The 22938-nt window shown below is 39.0% G+C and overlaps 1 protein-coding gene across 3 annotated transcripts in view; it reads right to left on the reverse strand.

Annotated features, from left to right (window-relative positions):
- Positions 1-8941: 8941 nt before the first annotated feature.
- lmo1 (LIM domain only 1) overlaps positions 8942-22938 on the reverse strand; it is a 59895-nt gene continuing 45898 nt past the window's right edge. For all 3 annotated transcript variants that reach the window (XM_087996536.1, XM_043705836.2, XM_043705839.2), the window contains exons 3-5: positions 17133-17346; positions 11696-11821; positions 8942-9361 (exon numbers count right to left, since the gene is read on the reverse strand). In XM_087996536.1, coding sequence (XP_087852662.1) covers positions 9256-9361; positions 11696-11821; positions 17133-17346 — 446 coding nt within the window. In that variant the 3' untranslated portion in view covers positions 8942-9255. The remainder of the gene's footprint in view (positions 9362-11695; positions 11822-17132; positions 17347-22938) is intronic.

Here is a 22938-nt window from a genome sequence, read left to right on the forward strand (position 1 = left end):
GTAAAGAGAGAGATAGTTCACGTTTTGAGCATTTTGAGGCAATACACAAGCACAGATCCATAATGCAGAAGACTTTTAAATCTGTATTTCATTCATGCAAACATTTTAGCTTATTGAAATTTAGCTCGTCAGCCCTCGTGTGCTATGATATTAAGGACAGTTAATGTTCATGTCGATCAACCTGGAGCAAATATTCTAGCAAGCTCCATAAAAATACACTTTTTAAACATGATAATTGAGCTCCTGTTATTCAGAAAACACCTTTACTGTACATGATTATAGTTTACAGATAAAGCCCTTTTTTGTTAGTGAGTTGTGGGCCTGATGTGGTTACACGATCCAACTCCCTTCATTGTTCATTTTCTTAGTTATTGCAGATTTTTTCCTGTGTTGAGAAGCACCTGTTCTTGAGCATCCGATTGCAAACGTTACTCACCAATCACTCTTACTTGTTTTAATTACAAACTGGCTGGTAAGCAAAGACTTTGCTTCAGCTGATGAGAACATTCAGAAAATAGGCTATTGCAATTAAATCATCACAATCATTTGTGGCAGTGTACAACCAGAAACTAAAACACATTCAAGGTGATGAGTTTTTTTTTGCAACTGTGGGTGATAGAACTTACAAAAAAGATAGATATCACAAGTCTAATTGAATGCCGTTCAGCTATAAATAAGTAGCAGGGCATGGGTTCTCTGGATCCTCCAAGGAGTTATCATTAAACCATTCAAGGTAGTGGAGTTAACCTATTCTTCACCTTTTTGCTATAATTTCAGAATTTTAAAAATGAAATCCTTATTTTAAAAACTTGGTGAGAATTGCAGGGCTGGTCGAACGTTATGCCTCCCGGTGCTGCTACCTTTTATCCTAACTAGTTGCTTGTTGAAAGTGTTATGTGCTATTGACGTAGGATGGCACATCAGAGTATCCTCATCTTTTATGAATAAGCCATTTTAGCAAATTCTGAGGCTTTTGTTATGTGACGATGAGTCATTAATGACTGATTAATGGGTAGACCACAGGACAAAAGAACCCAAGGTCACCTTAGATCACTGGGAGTGCACTGAATGCTTCCTCTTACAGCAGAAATGTAACAGCACACAAATGAATGGTAGAAAATCCATACAAGAATAAAACATGCTCTTTTAACATGATGACTATCTACATAGGGGGATAATGTAGAGTGAAGGTGAAAGTATGTAACTTTCTATTGTAAATTTGACAAAAATAAAAACAAAATGGCAAACCAAATAGGATTTTTAAAGATGGAAGTACAGCTTATTATTGAGCGAAATGAAATATCAGCATTGAAAGAGGCATGTGAAATGTAAAACTACAATTTCTCTTTTCAGGTGATGATGGATCTATTTATTTCCAGCCATTTCTACAATTATATCTGTCCTTTAATTTTTCTCTTGACATCTTCCATATTTCTCAATCCTAGTGAAACCAGGGAAAACTGGAAACATTTCATTTCAGGCAGCAGCAGAGGGTGGGAGGAACCGGTTTCAAGCCAGTGCCCTTTTGGTAAAGCTAAAAAAAAAAGGATCCTACAGGTTTCAAACAAGACGATAGTTGGGATAAAAGAATAAATCAGAAAATCTTTAAGATGAAGTTCAGCCTGATTAAATGACAAAAAGGATGATGCAAGACAAAAGAGAGGATAATGTTACAAATAGAAGAAACAAAATGGGTCTGGAGGCATAAACAGGAATAGCAAAAACCATAGCAACAGCTGCTGTCAGAGGAAAAACGAATGGGAACATATAGTGGTTACCTGAAATTGTTGAACTCTACTGAAACTAAAGTGCACTTAAGACAGACTGTTGAAGTTTTATCTTTATTTTTCCACAATACGATAAAGGATTAATGTTAATCTTGAACTTTTCTACTATACTAAGAATAACAGTATTGCTTTACTTCTAACTTTGTTGCTATATTACTACTCATACTTAAAACTTTGCACCTAGGTAGTTCTTTACCTAAGATGGTGCCCTGTGTGGTGACATTGTACACTTTTCACTGTACTCTTACACTAGTGCACAAGACAAAGCTTAAATCACAAATCAAAAAATTAAAAAGCTTCAAGCTTAGAGATGTGGGTGTGTACAACGTGAAGAATTAATGACAGAAGTTCACACTTGTGGACTGCATGGAGGTATTTTGTACTAATGCTCACTGCTGTAGCTTTATCGCATTCTCAGTTGAAGAAACAATACAAGGCACAAGGAAGCAGAGTTATTAGATCAGCTCCAATGGATCTGGGAGAAGGGAGTGGTGCTTTTACAGGTTTTGGGATGAGATTCAAGGTAGTTATGGGGGTGAAGGTTCTGTGGCCTTATAATGGATATTGATCAATATATCTCTCCAGACATGGAGAGAAAGTCATTAAGGAAGGGAGAAGAGTCAGACATGTATTAAGTGAATGGAAGACAAGTAGAAATTGGTAATAAAATTGATTAAATCTTTCTATTCTTGGCCAGAATGAAAACAATCAATAGCGCCATCAATTTCCTAAGAGTAAAAGAGGTGAGGACGAGCTATTGAGTAGGACTGGAATAAGGAATGCTCCCCATTGCTCACAAATGGGCAAACTTGAATCAGGCCTTTCATGGCTTTCAATAGCAATACATTTTGACTTGATTTGGATCCTCCAAGTTAAGGGAGAAGTTGTTTAATGGGAGAATGGAGGATGTTGCAAGAGTAATTAGAGGGACTAGACAGTTGGATTAAAGAGAGACCTGGTACAAATTCATTTTGTAGGGGAAGGTAGATTTAAACCTTGGCCTGTCGGGTTTGTGGAGCTTGGGAGGGAGTTCGGATAGGCTGTATGGACATCAAAGGCTATGATGTTGAAGGTCTTTTCCCCCTCTCCACAGGTGGTGTGTGCATGTTGAGTATTTCCAGCATCAGTATCCATAGAATTTTTCTTTTGCTAAATCGGTTTTGTGATAGCCAAGTTGAAGCTAAGTTCATCCGCTTTTCTGAACACCATATTAAATTAGGCCTAGAAATTTGATGTCTGTACGCGGTCTACCTCAATTAATCATAATAAGATGGCCAATAGCAGGGGGAGAAAACAAAACCTCATCTCAATGCACTTGTACTTCACACTTTTTCAATCTTACAAAAGATACTCTGGATAGCTTTAATTAAAATAAATCTAATATTTTGAAGTCTAGGACAAATTACAGCTTACTTTATTAATAAATTCTTTTATTTCATTACCTCAAGATAAGAAATTATATGCTAAACTTTGTGCTCAAGACTGCAGAGAAACAAACAGGCACAGAACATGTCCAGCGATTCTTGCTAAGTAGCATCTTGCTGTATTTTTGATCATAAATCAACAGACTAATCAGATTGACACATTAATAGCAGGATTCTAGGAAGAGGATCAGTGAGCCCATAGAGAGCAAGATTCTTGAAAGTATCAGGACAAGTTGATTAGGTCGTTATGGTACACAACATACTTGCCTTTATCAGTCAAGGTATTGAACATAACAGCAAGCAGGTTATACTGAAGCTGTAAATAATAGAGTGGAATGGCAGTTTTGATCACCACATCCTATTTGAAGGATGCGATTGCACTACAGGGTGCAAAGTATGTTCACCAGGCTGTTGCACAGGCTGGAGTGATTCAGCTGAGGGGGACTACATAGGCTGGGCAGTTTTCTTTAGAGTAGTGAAGACTGAGGGGGTTCTGATTGAGATGTACAAAGTTGAGGGGTAGTGATGGTTTCTTTATCTACCCTTCCTCCTCTTGAGAAGGGTCAATAACCAGGGGCAGAGTTTTGAGAGGTGGTTTAGAGTGGATTTGAGAAAAATTGTATTCACGCAGATGGTGGTGAGCACTGGAGCTCACTACCTGAAAGGATTAGGACAAGGATTTTTGAACTATTTAGATGAGCTCTCGAAACATAGCATTCAAAGCTATAGGCCAAGTGCTGAAAAGTGGGATTGGAATAGATACTTGATGATTGCCATGGAAAACATTGTCAAAAGGACCTTTTTCCATGCTGGAAGAACATCCAACTTACCAGTTGCATGTGCATTAAGAGGACATTAAAATCAGTAAGAGGCAAAACCTTATGGTAATTGACCACTATTCACATTTAAAATATCTGGAAAAGTTAGGGCCATTGCATTCAGGAGAAAATGATTACTGATCATCATTTCCAGGTCAGTAAAACTAATTGAGTACAGAATATAATTCCCTAAAAGTGATGTTGGAGACTGAATTGTTATCTCTCACCTTTCTCCTTTCAAGTCTAGCTTTATCACCAAATCTAAAACGATGATAATCTATTGTCAACTCTAGTTGTCTTTAGGAAGGCTGAGGGAAATGAACCTGACACTATCGTATACTGCTGAAAATATGTTGCTGGAAAAGCACAGGTCAGGCAGCATCAAAGGAACAGGAGAATCGACATTTCGGGCATATACTGGCACTGCATGAACTACTATGCTGTTTGGGAGTGAGGTCCAGGATTCAGGCTCATAAGATAACAGGTCATTACAGTGCACAGTCAAGAGTTAACCACTTTGGGTCTAGAGTTACAATTAAGCTAGTACAGGAAAGGACAGTAGGTTTGCCCCAAAGGGTGTTAGTGAATCAGATGGGTTTGTGACAATCTGGTAAATTTCATGATTGCTCAAGTTTAAATGCACAGAAATCCTTTTTAAAATCAGTCATTTATAGCCAGTGCAAGTCAACTCTATTCAAACAAAAAGGTTAATATAAGCCAAATTATTGAATAAATCCTTTGATGGACAACCGACAAAGTAGCAGTTTTACATACCAAGTATAGTGTCCCGAAATCACAGGGAATTAGGTTTAATGACTCAGAAAAGCAGCGGGAAAGATTAGTTTGAGGAGAAGTAACATGACAATGACAGGCTTAGAAAAGGAATATTTGAGGAAAGGGATCAGTTTTCAACTAGCATAGAACCAAAGAGAGGAAGTTGGTGGGAGCGAGATCAGAGTAGTAGTCGAACCTCTGATTAGATAGAGGTCAGAGACCACAATGGTGGCAGAAGAAAACGTGTTTGATTAACAATCAGGAGAAGCAGACAGGAAGTTTTAATTTGATCTCTCACTGTGAAGCTGGGAGAAAGCCAGCCCAGAACAGAGGTAGTATCATCAACTTCATCTGTGAAGGCATGCTGCAGGATGGAACTTGGCTTCTAATATCTTCAGTCCAATAGACTTGAATTCCATTTACTATAGATTTTAAATTGATTCCAAATTCATGCTCTACTAGAGGAGGAAAGGGCAAAAGAAACAACCCAAGATAGCAATTATGAAGGGAACGTTTCAAAAGCAGAAAAAAACAAAAAGGTATTTTGCTCACATACATTTTTTCCATTATTCAAGTGTCATATTCACAGCTTTAATCTGATATCAAATATTTGATCGGTCCTGCTGTTTAAAAAGTGTGTTTCAACATAGATGCAGAAAAGATGTATTTTCTGGCTGGACTGTGGGGTAGCAATGTCTAGGAATCGCTCCAAAATTTGAGGAAGCTATTTAACATTGAGGAGTTTCTTCACTCAAGAGGGCAGTGACTGAAATTCTCTGCTCTGGAGAGCTGTGGAATCTGTCATTAAACTGTTAACAACACAAATAGATGTCATTAGTAACTGAAATCTAAGTCTACAGCAGTGTGGAGAAAATGACATTGACGTAAAATGATCAATGATAGAGAATGGCATTGCAAGCTCATGGGGCTGAATAGCCTGTTCCTTGGTTAAGAGGAATTACCTGTAACTAGTCAGTGTAATTACACTGAAATTCCAGTTTGTGAAAACTAGAAGTACATTTTTCATATCAGAATTAAATCCAAAATGTCCTGTAGCACTAAACCAGGATTACAGGTGCCATACACCTGGAAGTTAAATATAAGGATCATTAATAACACTACTTTTAAACATTTTGCACTAAACAAGTTTATAGAAATGTTTTCCCAATCCAAGCAATTCAGAAACTGTAAAACACCACTTTATGTTGTGATAAGCAGACAGTGCCTTCATTGTTAAGATTTAGCAAAAAGTCTTCAGCAGCTCCAGGTGCACAAGGGACATCAAATTTGAAACAATTACACGATGGCCAGGGCACAAAGCAAACATGAACCTCAAGTCTTCCAAAAAGGAATTAGTTCAGTTGTCCTTGAAGGATGCTGGCTGTTAGCATAATTTCTATTAACTCTGCTTCTGAGGAAACTAAATTAGTGATTTCCTACAGTTTTGTCATGGCATTTTACCCTTTGTCAGTGTGTCTCAGGTTAATTCATTTTGTTAACATTATAGGATATGTTCAGGAACAAAAGGGAAGCTAATGGGAGTTCATTTCCAGTGGGCGGTTTATCAAATTTAGTTCAATTGTTAATTGAATAAAAGTCCACAAAAATTCCTTCTTGGGATGTCTAAGTAATCTTACAAATACCTACCATAACTTCATGGTTTGTTTGTAAAAATGAGTAAGCATCAGTATTGGGTACACTCATTTGAGAATGGAATTTTTTTGTTAAAAAAGTTCCAACAGCAGCATGAATTTGGAATCAATTTAAAAATCTATGGTAAATGGAATTCAACTCTATTGGATTGAAGATATAGTAGAAGGCAAATTACTGTGTACAACACCATTGATTAGCAGTCAGAACTGGCAATCTAACAGCACTTTCACACTACACAGTATGTAGTGTCAGCTTATCCCTAGTGCAAATGGATATTTCCAAGCCTAGCAGTGCTCACGTTTGTGTAAGTGTTCATAATTCAGACTATGCTGCTTTGGAACTTGCCAATCATTAAAACAATAGAGAAGTGCATGCACATGAAAACAGTTCATTTAGGTGACCAAAAGCAATTGCAGTCACTTTTTACATAAAAACCAGTCAATTGGTCTCAAATATTGCACATTTGAGAAACAAAGCTTGATAAAAATGATAAAGCATTTTTTAAACATTTTTCCCCCATTTAGGAGTCAATTTTAAATACAGCACCAATGACTAAGAGAATTACTAGACACCAAGTGTAAGCTGGCCTGTTGTCAGATTAATTCTGATCAATTTTCTTCCTTCCCTTGCTCCCTTTTGGAATGGCAGGCAGTGACCAGTGGTGTGCCACAGGGATCAGTGCTGGAACTGCATATGTACATTTACAATGTACATTAATGATTAGATGAAGGTATTAAAAGTATTAGCAGCAAATTTGCTGATGACACAAAGCTGGGTGGCAGGGTGAAACGTGAGGAGGATGTTAGGAGAATACAGGGTGACCTGGACAGGCTAGGTGAGTGGACGGATGCATGGCAGATGCAGTTTAATGTGGATAAATGTGTGGTTATTCACTTTGGTGGCAAGAACAGGAAGGGTTATGGGGATAAGGCAGGAACAGGATACTGATTGTGGATGATCAGCCATGATCATAATGAATGCTGGCGCTGGCTCAAAGGGCAGAACGTCCTACTCCTGCACCCATTGTCTATTACCACCGTCACTTTTGATTCCCCAATAGTGGAACATTAACTTTAGTTTTTGTGCAGAGCTTAAAAATGTGTTGCTGGAAAAGTGCAGCAGGTCAGGCAAAGGAGAAGGAGAATCGACGTTTCGGGCATAAGCCCTTCTTCAGGAATTCTTGGAGAAGGGCTTATGCCCGAAACGTCAATTCTCCTCCTCCTTTGATGCTGCCTGACCTGCTGTGCTTTTCCAGCAACACATTTTTAAGCTCCGATCTCCAGTCCTCACTTTCTCCTTTTTGTGCATCAGGCAATAATTCCATCACTATAATCAGAATCTTTCACTAATGTTTACAAAAAGATGCACTTAAGCTCAAAAAGTTAAACTTTCCAAGTACAAGTTGCTTATTTCAAAATGTTGATAACCTTTAATATGTAGCCTCCCTTTGAGAAATTAGATTTGTGAAAGTGTGACTCCAAGTTCAAAATCTGCACAGGACTGCAAATATATACTAATCACAAACTCCTTACGGAGTCGATTGCAAACAGTCCAGGGCTCTCTGACAATATAAAATCATTAAAGAAATTTTTATTTCAGTCTCACTACAAGAGGTGAAAGTCAATGCTCCAGTTAGATTTCAGCTTTTCTTGCCATCACGTTTTTGATTCACCACTTTCTTAGCATTAAAGATGCAGGAAATGCATTCAGGCAAATCAGTTTTTTTTTTTTTTTTTTTTTTTTTAAAGGTTAATGGGATTACATTCTTGATTCTCACCTATCATGCAAAGAAGCACAATTGAATGAGTACACAGGCTAGCAGAAAGGTTCTTAAACTGAAATACCTGTAGTCAAGTTTGTCCAGCAGAAAACTCAAGGCCATTTGCTGAGGGGCAGTGGCATGTGTGTGGTGTCACACATTCTCGAAGTGCTGCACAGATTAAGTGGGACAATTATAAAATCACTGCCCTGCACATTCATCTATTGGAATAAAAATTAGTTTGGGGTATCCAGCCTCACCTCATTTAAGAGTTTGATCATTCTGCCTTAAAACTTGTAATAAAGCATGGGGGAAATCATCACTAAATATCTAGTTGACATTAGTGGTGTTCCAAATTCAGGTCATGACACCTTTGTGGAGATAAGCAGCCAAACATTGAAAACTTAGTTGCTTATATGAACAACTCTGCGGCCAAATTCAAGGTACCTGCAAACTCATTTGCAACTAAAGAAAACAAAACCTCAAAAACAATTGTACAAGTTGTGGCACTTCTGCAATCTTTACACCTTCAAATGTGAAGACTATAATTTGACCCAAGTATATAAAGTCAAGACAACAGATCAAGATCTTACAGAAATTTTGATTGAACTAACTTCACAAATCATTCAAGTGCCAATTTTCCAGGACTGATCAATTTTATGTGTATTGGTTCATTTCAGTAGGTTCATGGGCTGGAGTTTAAAAAAGTCAATGTTCACAAGCAGGAACATTTAATTTCCTTTAATGCACACCAGTAATAATAAAATTGCATTACATTTATGTAAAATAAATGTTCCAGTTTATATATACAGAAACACTGTACATACCCTCCCAGACCCAACATCACAAAACATACAGGCAAAGCACTGCCCAGCTAAACAGCACAGCTGTGCATCTAAAATCTTAACTGCTCAGTGTTGGAGAAAGTTACTTTAATCCATTCCGGACTAATTGAAGTGTTGCAAGCAAGCTGACAAATGCTCTCCATTTTTCGTTTAAGTGTTGAACATCCCACAACACTTTAGAAGGCCATGGGCAGATCACTGAACTTGTGATGAGAAACTTCCATTCATTGCCCCTTCCTCATAGTCCATTTGGCAGAGGATCATATTATTCTTCAGGAAAAATTTGTCACCCACACAAAACCTAAAGAAAAGATTACAAGTATGAGGGAGTTAGCACAGTTTTCATAGTGAGTGGTCACATGCCATTTTTCACAAGGTATACTGTACAAACTGGGCATCTGGCACAGATTCTCAAATGCTGTGCCTTACATCCACACAAAGCAAAGAGTGTTCCTCCAGAATTCCTTTTTCAGCCAAATGTTCATTTATACAGAGGTATTTGTTGTGCAGGCAAACAACAAAAATACTACAGAGGCAGGTTCTTCAGCTCACCAAGCCGGTTTCAATTACTAATCCTTATTTAGGCCCACTTAGTGGCCAGACTTGGTTTCTATGCCTCTGTTCATGTGTACATCAAGATTTGCCTTAAACATTGTGGTGGTGATGGAAGGAGGCACGTTGGCAGAGTACATTCCAGGCACCCACCAACCTCTGATAAATATACCCCCTCCACTCTCCCCTGAATTCTCCCCCTCACCTTGAACCTGTGCCCTCTTGTAATGAGCTTTTCCCCTCCTGGGAAAAAGCAACTATCCACCCAGTGCCTCAAAATTGAGGTGACTTGTCAGGTCACCCTTCAGCCATCTTTCCAAAGATAAATTTGTCCAACCTCCTCTCAACACCAACTCTGCAGACTAGGCACTACCCTAATAAGCCTTCTCTGCACTCTCTCCAAAGCTTCCATGTCCTTCTGGTAATGTGGTGGTGAGCACTGCATGCAATATTCCAAGCGTGGCTGAAGTTTTATATAGCTGTGACACAACTTGCCAAATTTTATATTCAATGTCCTGGCTGGTTTAAGGCAAGCATACAGTATGGCTTTCTGACCTTCTCCACCTATGTTACTACTTTCCAGGATGTGTAGATCTGTGCACCCAGATCTTTGTCAATGCTCGAAGAACTCATTTACTGTATAATTCACATTGGAATTTGATCTTCCAAGTGGAGGTACCTCTTATTTGTCATGATTAATCTCTGCCTTTTTTCTGCCCAAATCTGTAATCTATCCCACTGTATCCTTTAATAATTCATTACCTGCAACGTCAATTTTGGGGTCATTTGAAGTACTAAATTAAACCTACACTTTACTCCTTTACCAAAAAAAAGGCCCCTGCAGAGCACGGATCTCCATTCTGAAAAGCATTCTTCCACCAGTGACCAAGCCAGTTCTACATCCATCTAGCCATCACATGCCAGATTCCACAAGACACTGCATTTTATATCAGCCTGCTATGGAGGTATCTTATCAAATGCCTTAAGTCCATATAGACATCCACTTCCCTCAATCATTTCATCACAAGAAAGTTGGAGAATATGCCATTCCCACAAACCCATGCTGCCTACCAGAGCACAATAGTGCTTACAACATGGATTTGGATTAAATCCAGGGAGGATTTCAAATCCCATTTTGATCATTTGAATTGGATATCAATTTAGCCTAGAGTTTTAGGAAGGATAACAATAGTTTTGACTCCAAAAAATGCCCCAACTGATTCACGTCAAGAGAAAATTCACTAGACTCAATTGTTCCAGTCTGCAACTTCAACAGTTCACCTTTAACTGTTCTCAAAAAAAAAAAAATGGGATCAATGTGTTCAGTTTAGTTGCACCAATATCCCCATTGACTTGAAGCAGATCACCAGTTCCACCACAATGGATAATATGCAACTTGCGCAATACCCATAGCCTGCAAGTACAGTTCAATTTCTCAGTGCATACTTCATTATGGTTATTATAGCTGCCATACTAGTGCTCAATCAGCAACAGCCAGCTATTTTTACTCAAATGGTTGCTGCTTTAACTGAACCAAGGATGCGCTCCTTCCAGTCACAGTAAACTTTTATTTCAGTTACATGTTAACCAGTTGCCCACCCAGCCAACCCCAAGGGGAAGATCAGATGTCAATTTCCTGTTCAACTAACAGTCATAATGAGACCTTCCTTCCTGTATTAGTGCCAACAGGTTGGACAATAAGCACCAGATCTTCAAACAAGGATGTATCTTTCTAAGCCAAAATAATCCTGTAAATATTTCTCAAAACAATGAATTTTTGAAAGCAATCTGAACTTAAAGGTATATTCAGCCTCTAAGGTGCCAGACAGCTTGGCATTCCATTTCAAAACTCAATTAGCATACAAATAGTATTCCATACTTACCCAGCTTTAAAAATTAAAGGATTACCTACAAATATTCCTTCTTGGCATGTTAATTAAAACCACACACCAGACATGTGAAGCGAGTACTTCTGATGTGGGTAAGAAAAATCAGGAACTTATTCTTGAACTAGTCCTAAAATCAATTTTAACATTTTAGTCTTTGCTGGATACAACTTAGTTCTCCACCTTCCCAGGCTTACCTCTGATTACAGAGCTGACAGGCAAAACAGTCCAAGTGGTAGACATTTTCTCGGGCCCTCATCACCATCTCAAAGGCAGGAATCAGTTTACTGCACGCTGCACAATTTCCCGTGGTACCAAAAAGCCTGGACAAAAAGATGATTTGATAAGTGCAGCACATAAGCTTTGCCAGATCCATTTTACCTTAATAGCTTATATTTTGTTTGCAATGCAAAATTCTGGGATTGGTTTGAAAGCTTAAAATATGACAGATGATTTCATTTTATATACTTTCATATTCCACATCTGACTTTGAAATTACTAAAGTGGCTGAGGGTTTCTGGTCAGAGTGGCAACACATTCCCATTAAAATGGATTGTCACAGGTTCAAGCCCACTCGAGACTTGCGCAGAATCTGGCCAACAATACAAGCACAGAACTAAAAGGGATGCAATTTGATGGAAAACTACAGTAGCCAGGTTTGTTCAGCTGGGCATGGACGGTGCCAGATCAAACATGCGAAAATGGTCTTCAGACCCCACCTAACAAAATTTCAACTACTTGTCTTTTTGAATAGTCTCAAATAGTAAGTTGTCTGCTGCATTCATCTGCACAATGGAAAGCAACTAAAATTGAAATGAAACCAGCAAAAGGCACTTAAACATTTAGATGGAACTCGAATGGAGAATTTGACTACAGCATATTGCCCATCACATTAAGAGGTATGCGTAGGTTTGCTAAATACCCCTTTAATAGCAGGCATGTTTACACTGCCTGACTCATTGCTTTAACTTCCATCCTGTCTTTACAATTACATAACACTTTACATAATTTGTCTTGTAACTAGGATCAGATAATATTATATACCAGTTTCAAAGCTGAATGTAAACTACATAGACAAGCTGCACACTGTTCTATCGCATGGCAAGATGCAATAAAAACCAGTTAATTTGAATTTATGTAATTATGCACAAAGCAGCTCAACACCCTTTGTTAATTCACCAATTCAGTAATGCTTTTTGAAATCTGGAGTCAAGGGGTTGATTCAGATTTTATGTTTTAAAATAATTTGGCAGTTTTCAAAAAAAAAGATTGCTCTACAACAGCCTAGTTTTGAAAGCTTGATCAAAGTAAACCTCAGTTCAACCAATAAAGTTCTGTCCAAGCAAATGAGTATTCAGAAAAGCACTGCCAAACTGTTTTAGGTCTCAGAAGCCATTTTCAAATTAGCATTTGCCACCTTCCCTCCTGCCCCCTTTGTCTGAACCTCTACTTTCCTCTCACCTTTTCTCAGGTGAATTTAAGTATACACTTCAAAAAAATTAGTAATGACAAAATCCACATTTCCTTTCTCCCATCCTTTACATAATTTCAAATAAACCAGACTTTCAGCTTCAATATTGTACCTGCTGTGCAATTTCTTTATTTCAGATTGGAAGTTGAAGCTGAGTCAAATGACAATTCCAGATCATTTTCTGCCCACTGATCTGCCTAGAGCCTTTTACAACTTTCTTCCCGTTCCCTACCCATACCATTTCATATAAAACCACAAATTGATTCCACGTCAAAATGTTTTCAATTGTCTTAAACCTACATCATCCATTTCCATTCCATAAATATCAAAATTGATTAATCACTACACGTATCAATTTTTGCTGGTGTTAAAACCTTGGCAGGGGCACAAAGTTCCGAGTATGAGTGGAAGATGCAGCATCAGGAAGAGGTTCCCTTTTATCCATGTTTGATCTCATGCCATGAGACTTCATAGGGTCTGGAAGCAAAGTTGAATACTGCTGAACAACTCCCTCCCAAGTGTATACCCTTTGCCACCACTCCTGCTGAGTATCCTGCCAGTGGGACAAGGCATAGGGATGGTGGTGGTGCTGTCTTGGACATGGTCATAGTCACACTGAGCAGTTAGACCAAATCGGGAGATAGCTTATCCAATTATGGCACCAGCTCCCAGATATTGGGAGCAACTCCAGTGGGTCAATAGTTTTGGTGCAGTTTTTGCTGTTGAAGTTGATGCCTGATTGTCTGTCCAGTTTGTTCTTTATGAAGGCTCTTTATCCAATTGAAATAGGCTCAAGCCAGAGGGCAGAGTGACCATACAACTGAGTCCAGCGTCTCACGTGGGCCAGACAGGGAAAGATGTCCTTCCCAAAAAGGAAAGTGTTGAACTTTTAGTTCTAGACTTTTAATGGATTCAGTTGCAACGAATCAGTAGATTTCTCATCTAGCAAGTGCTTTTTCACCTCAAAGAGGGAGATTAAAAAGACAAACTTGATTTGTATCAACTTGACCAAAGTTTCATGTCCATTTCCAAGTCTAATTCACAACAAAAGGAGACGTGAAAAAAGGTAAAGTAGCACTTGACTACACCCATTTTCCTTTCCATTTTAAAGTTCTGCAGATAGCTTGAAGGACCAGTCATTGAGTTCATTTTCATTGAAGTCAGTATCTTGTGATGAATATTAATGAATGCTCAGACTTTTACACCCTACTCCCCTCTTGAGCGGAGGAGAGGATATACAGGAAACAGTACATCAAATTCTGAAGAACACAATGTTCTAAGCCCACAAGTAATGTGGTTGGATTTTCCAGTGAAGTCCCATTCAGACTTTTCCTTAATTGCTTTGGCAGTGGAGAGATCGGTTCAATTTTAGAAACCACATGGTAACCTAGAAAGCAAGTTAAAAAATCTCAGGGAAATTTGTGGAAATATTCTGTTAAACACTAAAAAGGAGGCACTACAATGTGACTAAAGTGGCTTTTACTTTCAAGGCTAGCTGCTTCAGTGTTGGATATATTTATAAAGACTTGTTTAGATTTCAGTTCATGTGTATCATCCACATGAAAATTTGAAAAATATAAAAATGTGGAATGTTAAATCAACATGTCAAGTTTTCTACAAGCAAATACTATTACATTATGTAGAAACGCATGGGAAGTTACTGCAGAGTTCCACCCAGATTTCAGTCCAAGGTTCACAGTCACACACTGACATTTCCATCAACCATTAGCAAGTGTTATCCTCTTATTAAAAAGCTCAATGTCAAAGCAATCAAAAACAGCCAAAGATAAACCAACTCAAGATGCAAGGATTTGAGAAAGTGGATTAATGACAAGTCTACTAGCTAAATCAATTCCAGTAGTAGAGAAGGGGGAAAACTAGTAGAGTGGTTTAGAAACTTTCAGAAGGCTTTCAATAAAAAAGGTCAGAGATGAGCATGTCAAATTAAAACATGGATTGGTGGAAGCACACAGACATGGATGGGAAGTTGGCTGGCAAACAAGAAACAGCAGGAATAAAATGGGTCAGTCTTCCTTTCCCCAGTTACCCCCCCCCCCCCCCCATTCCTTATTAAGTGGTAGACACCGACTAGTAGGGTATTGCAGGGATTAGATACCCAGTATTTACAATATCCATAATTTAAGGAATCTAAAAAGGTAATATTGCCCATTTTTGGGAACAATACAAATCTGGATAAGAGTGATCTGTGGGGGGGGGGGGGGATACAGAGATATTTATGATTCGAATAAATTGAGTGCATGGGCAAATGCCTGGCAGATGAAGTAGGATGCGAATAAATGGTTATTTTGGCTATAGTTTTTGCTACTAAAGATAACTCAAACCAGCAGCTCCTGATGCAATGATAGGAAAGCAGATTATTCTCCAAATGGCAAGTTAGGAAGGGGAGGTGCAATGAGATCTGTCTTTGCAAACCAGTCCCTGAAAATAGCAGGAAGGTGCAGATGGTATGTGGCCTTCATAGTGACAGGATTTAACAGAAGAGATGTCTTACAGCAATTGTATGGGGCCTTTGAGAGATTACACCTGGAGTAGTATACAGATTTGGTCTCAGAGGATGGCGGTTATGGCTATGGAGGAAATGCAACAGATGTTTACCAGATTAGTCCTGTCACCTCAGTTATCAATGTTAAGAGATTTGATCAGTTAGGACTACATTCACACTGAGGGGAATAGGGATAGAGATGATCTCAAACACATGAAATCATAACAGGACTGGACAGAATAATGCAGAAAGGATATTCCTGATGACCAGGGAGTCAAACTGTGACCTCTTATTTTTTAAAAAAGATACAGTAGGCCATTTCAGACCAAGCACAAGATTAAAGTGGTGCTGGAAAAGCACAGGTCAGGTAGCATCAGAGCAGAAAAAAAAAAATCATCAACGCTTTGGGCAGAAGCATGCCTGAAACATCAATTTTTCTGCTCCTGGATGCTGCCTAGCCTGCTGTGCTTTTCCAGCACCACGCTAATCTTGTCTCTGATCTCCACCATCTGCAGTCCTCACTTTCACCCATTTCAGACGAAAACAGAAATTTGAGTGGAGAATCTGTGGAATCCCAAAACAAAGCAAAGCAAAGCTAAAACAGATTAAAAAAAAGGTGTTAGATATAGTCCTTTCAATTGAAGGATCAATGTGAACAGATACAGGGTACCAAGCTGAATCATCCATGACCATAATGACTGGCAGAGCAGATCAAAAGGGCTGAATGGCCTACTCCTGCTCCTATTGTTTCTAGAATCTCAGAATCTGGGAATCTAAGTGTAGTCACAGGGACATTCAAGCCATTTTACTGCCAAAAACATACAAGGAAAGAGTTAAGAAATTAACACCAAAGTCCCCACAATTAGCCTTCAAACTAATCCTTCAGCCAAAACAGGGTAGATAACAAGATATTGGAGAGGCTAGTAAATTTCAACAAATAACCTTCTAGCTCAGTTATTTAGACAAGTTCTTAAAATCTGTCAAGTTTCACAACTTGAACAAAAATTCTGCTCTGCCTGGGTCTGACTGCTAGATGTCTTTCCTCGAGAAAGAATGGGATCATTAGTGGTTGGGGAGGGGGGGTGGGGGGAGAAAAAAGGAAGAGATCCTTGCGAAGGATCTCCTTTGAGACATGCCCAGAATTAACCACAATCCCCCAGATTTATCTTGATCAAGGCTTTAGAACAAAAAAAGCATAATTTGATCTTGCAACATTCCAATAATTATTATATTTTGCATCACAGCAAAGCTATTACTGAGAGTAGAAGTGCATCATTTAAAATGATGGATAGCTGGTCAAATCAGTATGCAGTCCTAGTTGCTACACTATGAAAAAGGAGCTACAAGATGACTTCACTCATGTTGTGAAGTATGGAGATTGATAAAACCCAAAGCCAAAATGGTTTGCAATGAGGGTCAGGATTTCAACTCCTTTTACTACAGCATCATATTTTAATCACAAAAACATTGACAGTCTCGCAGATGAGGGCTATAATGCTGGATGACCATTTCTTAGACTCAAACCTCATCTTAAAAGCACCTAATATTTGGGCAAAACATTTCAAAAAGGTGGTCTCAATCGGCTTTAGCATATTTGATTAAGGGATATTCCATTATAGCCATATCAGCTTGCAAAGTTGATTTCCCCCCTCCAATTTACCTTAAATAATCTCTACGACAGAGAATTAGGTTTGCTTTTGTATAGAGTGTTGATCCGACTTCTCCAAGACGGCAGTCACAACAGGCACATTTTAGACAGTCTTCATGCCAATATTTGTCCAATGCCTTGAGCAAGTAACGATCCTTGATCTTGCGATTGCAACCAGCACAACCTTTCTGCTTGCCTTTCGGTTGCACAGAAAGCATTGGTACACCTACAAATTTAAAAAGCAAGCTTTTAGTCAGAAAGATTTGCATTTGAAATGCTTCGCTCCAAGTAGGGAAAGAAATGAGATAGTTTACTCAAACTGATTAACTCAAGTTAAAATTTCTTACCCAGTGACAGACCTGAAGCATTCTGCTTACAAAGGTCACCAACAAGCAAGTCTTTTGTAGTTTTAGAATGTGATTAATAGATAACAAAACGGGTTATTTTTAATGACTATATTATCCATGTGAAAATACTACATTCCACTACATGTTGCACATAGAAAATACAAATAGCATGACCACAGAATCTCAACAGCATTTTGCTGTTCAAAAATACTTTGCTTTTAAAAGTCAGGAAGAAATGCAGTCAAGTCATAGAAAACAAAACAGAAAACCTTGATGACGAGGGTAAATCAGTTAGATTGAAGGATAAATAAGCCAGGATCACCCTCCAAATAATACTGTGGTTTTATGTACACAAGGCAATAGAACCTAATTTTAAAATCAAGTCAAAGTTAGAATCTTAATACAGAACTCTTCTGGTGCACCAAGTTGTCGATTCGGGTTGAGATTTCTGGAGACTCAAACCCACAACTAACTTGACAGAAAGCACGGAGCCTAAGTTGCTGACAACACTTCCCTTTCATCTTCATAATTTGAAGATGCAACAGCACTTTTGATCGCTGCCAAAAGTGTCAAGACCAGCTTCCACAAAATGCTGGAGGTAACTGCAACTCTGCGCAAAATTGGGAATAATGATCCTCACGTGCAAAGCTTCATTTCCATTTTCTACATTCATACTATGATGTACAAATTAGGCTGATATTAATCCAGTAAAAACACATTACAAAAAAAGAGTGAAAGTAAAATTGAGGAAGTTGCCTGTTAGAAGCCAATAGGAGTGCAAGTTGAAAATATTTGGAATTTATGGGGGAAAACAAAGTTTACATTTCTCGCTGGGTAGAAAAATTGAAGAATGTCTCCAACTGTTCAGTTGCGGGTCCAGCTATGCCAAGAATACAGTATAGACATTTAACATTAGCTTTGCGCACCCAATTAAATATTGTTGCCTAAAATAAAATCCAACTTTGCATTTCTGCTAAACATCTATTGTTACACACCATAATACATTCACTTTCAAATGGGTTGTTTGAAAGCAACTTATTTTAAATGCTGAATTTGGCACGGATCTGTGCATTTTAGCTACCATTCCAACCATACAAACTACACTGAAAACAGGAACATAATGCAATTGATGTTCACTTACATCAATTAGGACAGATTTATCACTGTCCAAAAACTCAAACATACTTCCTGTTCCCCTCAACACCCAGAGAACCTAAAGCTAAAAGGCTTTCAACTAAAACAACTCCAGATTTAGATCGTTAGTCCTTTCTTGAAATTTTATGCAAGGAAATATTTTTAACCACATGTTCCCACCTGTTAGCAAATATTGTTTGACAATACATCAAACATGGCCTCCTTTTTGCCTGTTTTATTATTAAGATGGAAAATGCCTTGCATCTTTGAACGTGATCTTCTACCCAATACAGAGAGACTGGCCTACCTCAACCTCTATTTTGGACAATCCACAAGTCATTTTATATAAATCCAGTGTTACACTGGACTCTGATACCAACCACTCATGGTTTGGAAAGGGGAAAAAGTTCACTGCCAGCAATCCTTTGTACTCCAGGAGTAAGGAGGACAGAGCCTCTAAAGGCACTTAGTAATCAGCAAAAAAGATAGATGTTAAAACAGCCTGTATTAAAAATCAGTGCTAAAAAGTAGGCCACTACAGAACTTTTAGTACTGGTCATTTACAAGGTGGTTAGCTGCACAACTAGTTACTTGTAACTCTTGGGCCCCAGAGAGCACACTGGTCTGTCAGATGTGCCAGACTGCCTGTTCCTCCACAGGAGGTGAGATATCAGATTGAGTGGAGCTAATGCAAATATTAACTTTCAGTACAGAATTGTTCTCAGCCTTGGGATATTTTCAATGAGTAAAGAACCTACAACCATCTGGGGTAGAGAACACTTAAGATTCTCAGCTATCATTCAAGACATCATATTTCACTGTAAAACATTAGCCCAAGTCCACACCTGGTTTCAAATCTCCCCAGCCAGAGCAAACACCCAGCATGTATCCTGACTGTGGGTATAGTAACAGAGCATGCCCAAAAGAGCCATGTCAGGTGATGTTAGATTACATGAACTGGAACCAAAGTTTGTAGGGCTAAAAACAATGCCCATTTGGCACTTCAAGTCCACTAACATTACATTGTTTCAACTTTATCTTACTCCATGGAGTTCAAAGTCTAGTCTACTTGTAGCACAATTCCCTCAACCTAGAGGTCATTACAGAACCCTTTGAACTAACATCTACCTTGCATAAAGAAAAAGCTGGATAAAACAATCTCACCAAGGGTCTTAAATGATTCGGTTACTTGGTGCATAGTATTGGCAGATTGTAATCTCAATGCCAACCATTTAGTGTAGAAATTAGCTACTTGAATAGATGCTACAAAAAGACAAGGGAAATAAACATCCTTCAGAGTAAGCAATATAACCAGTTCAGTGGGTCATTTAAACAATGAGAATGTACTAAGAAATTTAGGTATATAGGATGCAAGCACCATAGAATTGGAAAAGAGTCTCATTTTAATGAGATGAGAAACCAGGAAACAGTCTCAGTCCAATAATATCGTGAAAATTTAAGGAGAACTGGGTTATTTCAGGAAGCTTTGTACAAATATGAAAACTTTGCCTCCATCACACTGGTCAATTTATTTGATAAGGTTATCACTAAATAGATTGGTGGCTGAAAGGCCTGATGTTTAGGCTGGATTCTGAATGGCTACCCAGGTATCTTGCATTTTCTGTACTCAAGCAAGCAGCCAATTACTCCAACTTTGATTGATTGATTGATTACAATCAAGTCAAAAGTAAGTGGAGGATCAAAAGAAAGAAGAGTGAGCTCATGACTTGCTATAAATAAGAAACTAAAAACACTAGCCCAACCTAAAAATGACCTGAAGTCTCCACTATCACAACAAATAAATATTCCCGAGCATGGTCTGAAGCCCTCCACCTCAGCAGCTTGACATTCCACTTAAAAGTCAAAATTTTGATAGTAAAATAGGTGTTCGCCCCTCAACCTGATTGGACAAGTTAGTGAATTACTTGGTATATCTTTTACAGAAAATTAAAGACTTTCCATTTGTCAAAACGCTAGACAGTTTTGTACACAAATATTGTCAAGGTCCATATTTGGCATCGGACTTTAGCCCCCATAATGTGCATTTTCTACATTTGTTCCCAAAAGACAGGTGGCTTAAGTCCAGTTCCAAATAGGGTAGGGCAGTGATTTGTTTTGACAATTCATTCTAACTGTTTTGAAATTGAGAATAGTGCAGATGGAATGAGCAACTAAAACCTGATCTACACCCACAGCTCATGTTTGTTATTTCTTGATCCTTGCACAGGATTAGTCCATATCCCTTACCTACATTTGAAAATTAATAATCCAGTTGAGCAATTTTCAAAAACTGCAATTGGAGGTCTAAAGCATTGGTGTTCTTCAGCCCACTGCCAAACAACTATTCAAAAATCACTTCAGCACTTGCAAGTGCACATCCAAGTATAGTACTTGAATGCTACATGGGTTTCTGCTTCTCTTTTCTCCTCCCCCTTACAGGTGAGTTCCAGATTCCCATCATCCTTTGGGTAATAAAAGGGTCCTCACTTTTTCTAAATTGTTACCTGTAACTATACAGGTAATGCCCCCAGTGACAGAACTTCCGAGGGATCATTTGTCTATGCCTGCCAATTTTATATCAATTATGTCCCCCCCCGCCCCCGTCTCCTCTGCTCCAAAGAGAAAAACCACCATAGTCAAATCTGAAGGCTTCCCATTTTCCAGCCATCCCTTTACCTGAGAATTTCTGCCTCCGATCAGCTTTCGAAAGTTCTTGCCTAATACCGTCAAAATTGGCCTTTCTCCAATTTAGAACTTCAACTTTTAGATCTGGTTTATCCTTTTCCATCACTATCTTAAAACGAATAGAATTATGGTCGCTGGCCCCAAAGTGCTCCCCACTGACACCTCAGTCACCTGCCCTGCCGTATTTCCCAAGTGTAGATCAAGTTTTGCACCTTCTCTAGTAGGTACATCCACATACCGAATCAGAAAATTGTCTTGTACACACTTAAATTCCTCTCCATCTAAACCTTTAACACTATGGCAGTCCCAGACAATATTTGGAAAGTTAAAATCCCCTACCATAACCACCCTATTATTCTTACAGAAAGCCGAGATCTCCTTACAAGTTTGTTTCTCAATTTCCCTCTGACGATTGGGGGCGGGGTGGGGGGGGGGCTATAATACATCCCTTTGTTTCTCAGTTCCACCCAAATAACTTCCCTGAATGTAATGTATTTCCAGGAATATCCTCCCTCAGCACAGCTGTAATGCTATCCCCCATCAAAAAGGCCACTCCCCCTCCTCACTGGCCTCCCTTTCTATCCTTCCTGTAGCATTTGTATCCTAGAACATTAAGCTGCCAGTCCTGCCCATCCCTGAGCCATGTCTCCGTAGTTGCTATGATATCCCAGTCCCATGTTCCTAACCATGCCCTGAGTTTATCTGCCTTCCCTGTTAGGCCCTTTGCATTGAAATAAATGCAGTTTAATTTATTAGTCCTACCTTGTCCCTGCCTGCCTTGACTGTTTGACTCGTTCTCAACTGTACCAGTCTCTGATCTCTTTCCTCACTATCTCCCTGGGTCTCACCCTCCCACCTTACTAGTTTAAATCCTCCCAAGCAACTACAGCAAATGTAGCAAATCTCCGTCAGTGTATTAGTCCCCTTCCAATTTAGGTGCAATTCATCCTCCTTCTACCCAGAGAGTTTCCAATGATCTAAAAAAAAAGTGAATCCTTCTCCCAGCTCCTCAGCCATGCATTCATCTGCTCTATCCTCCTATTCCTGCCCTCACTAGCTCGTAGCCCCAGGAGTAATCCAGATATTACTGCTCTCAAGGACCTCCTTTAAGTTTCTGTCCATCTCCCTTCAGAATCTCAACCTCTTCTCTTCCTATGTCATTGGTTCCAATGTGGACAATGACTTCTTGCTGGTCCATCTCCCTCGAGAGCATTCTGCACCCTCAGACATCCTGGATCCTGGCACCAGGGAAGCAACAGTGATTTTTTGCTGCTGGCAACAAACATCTGTCTGTATGTCAGACTAACACAATTGATCTCTTGGAACCGGACGAACCCCTCATTGCATTAGAGCCAGTCTCGATACCAGAAACTTGGCTGTTCGTGCTATGTTCCCCTGAGAATCCATTACCCATTATATTTTCCAAAACAGCATACTTGTTTGAAATGGGGATAGCACAGAAGACTCCTGCACTAGCTGCCTACCTATCACCTTTCCTGGAATTAACCCAACCATTGACTGTATCTGCGACTTTCCCCTTTCCTATAATTGTCATCCATCACATACTGTTGCAAATTCCTCATTGCTTTTAACTGTCTCTCCAACCAATCCATTCGATCGGAGAGGATTCGCAACCAACAGCATTTATTGCA

This window comes from Chiloscyllium plagiosum, unplaced genomic scaffold, assembly GCF_037043375.1.
Source record: "Chiloscyllium plagiosum isolate Xiang-an unplaced genomic scaffold, Cpla_swu_hap1 HiC_scaffold_18, whole genome shotgun sequence".
Lineage (NCBI taxonomy): Eukaryota > Metazoa > Chordata > Chondrichthyes > Orectolobiformes > Hemiscylliidae > Chiloscyllium > Chiloscyllium plagiosum.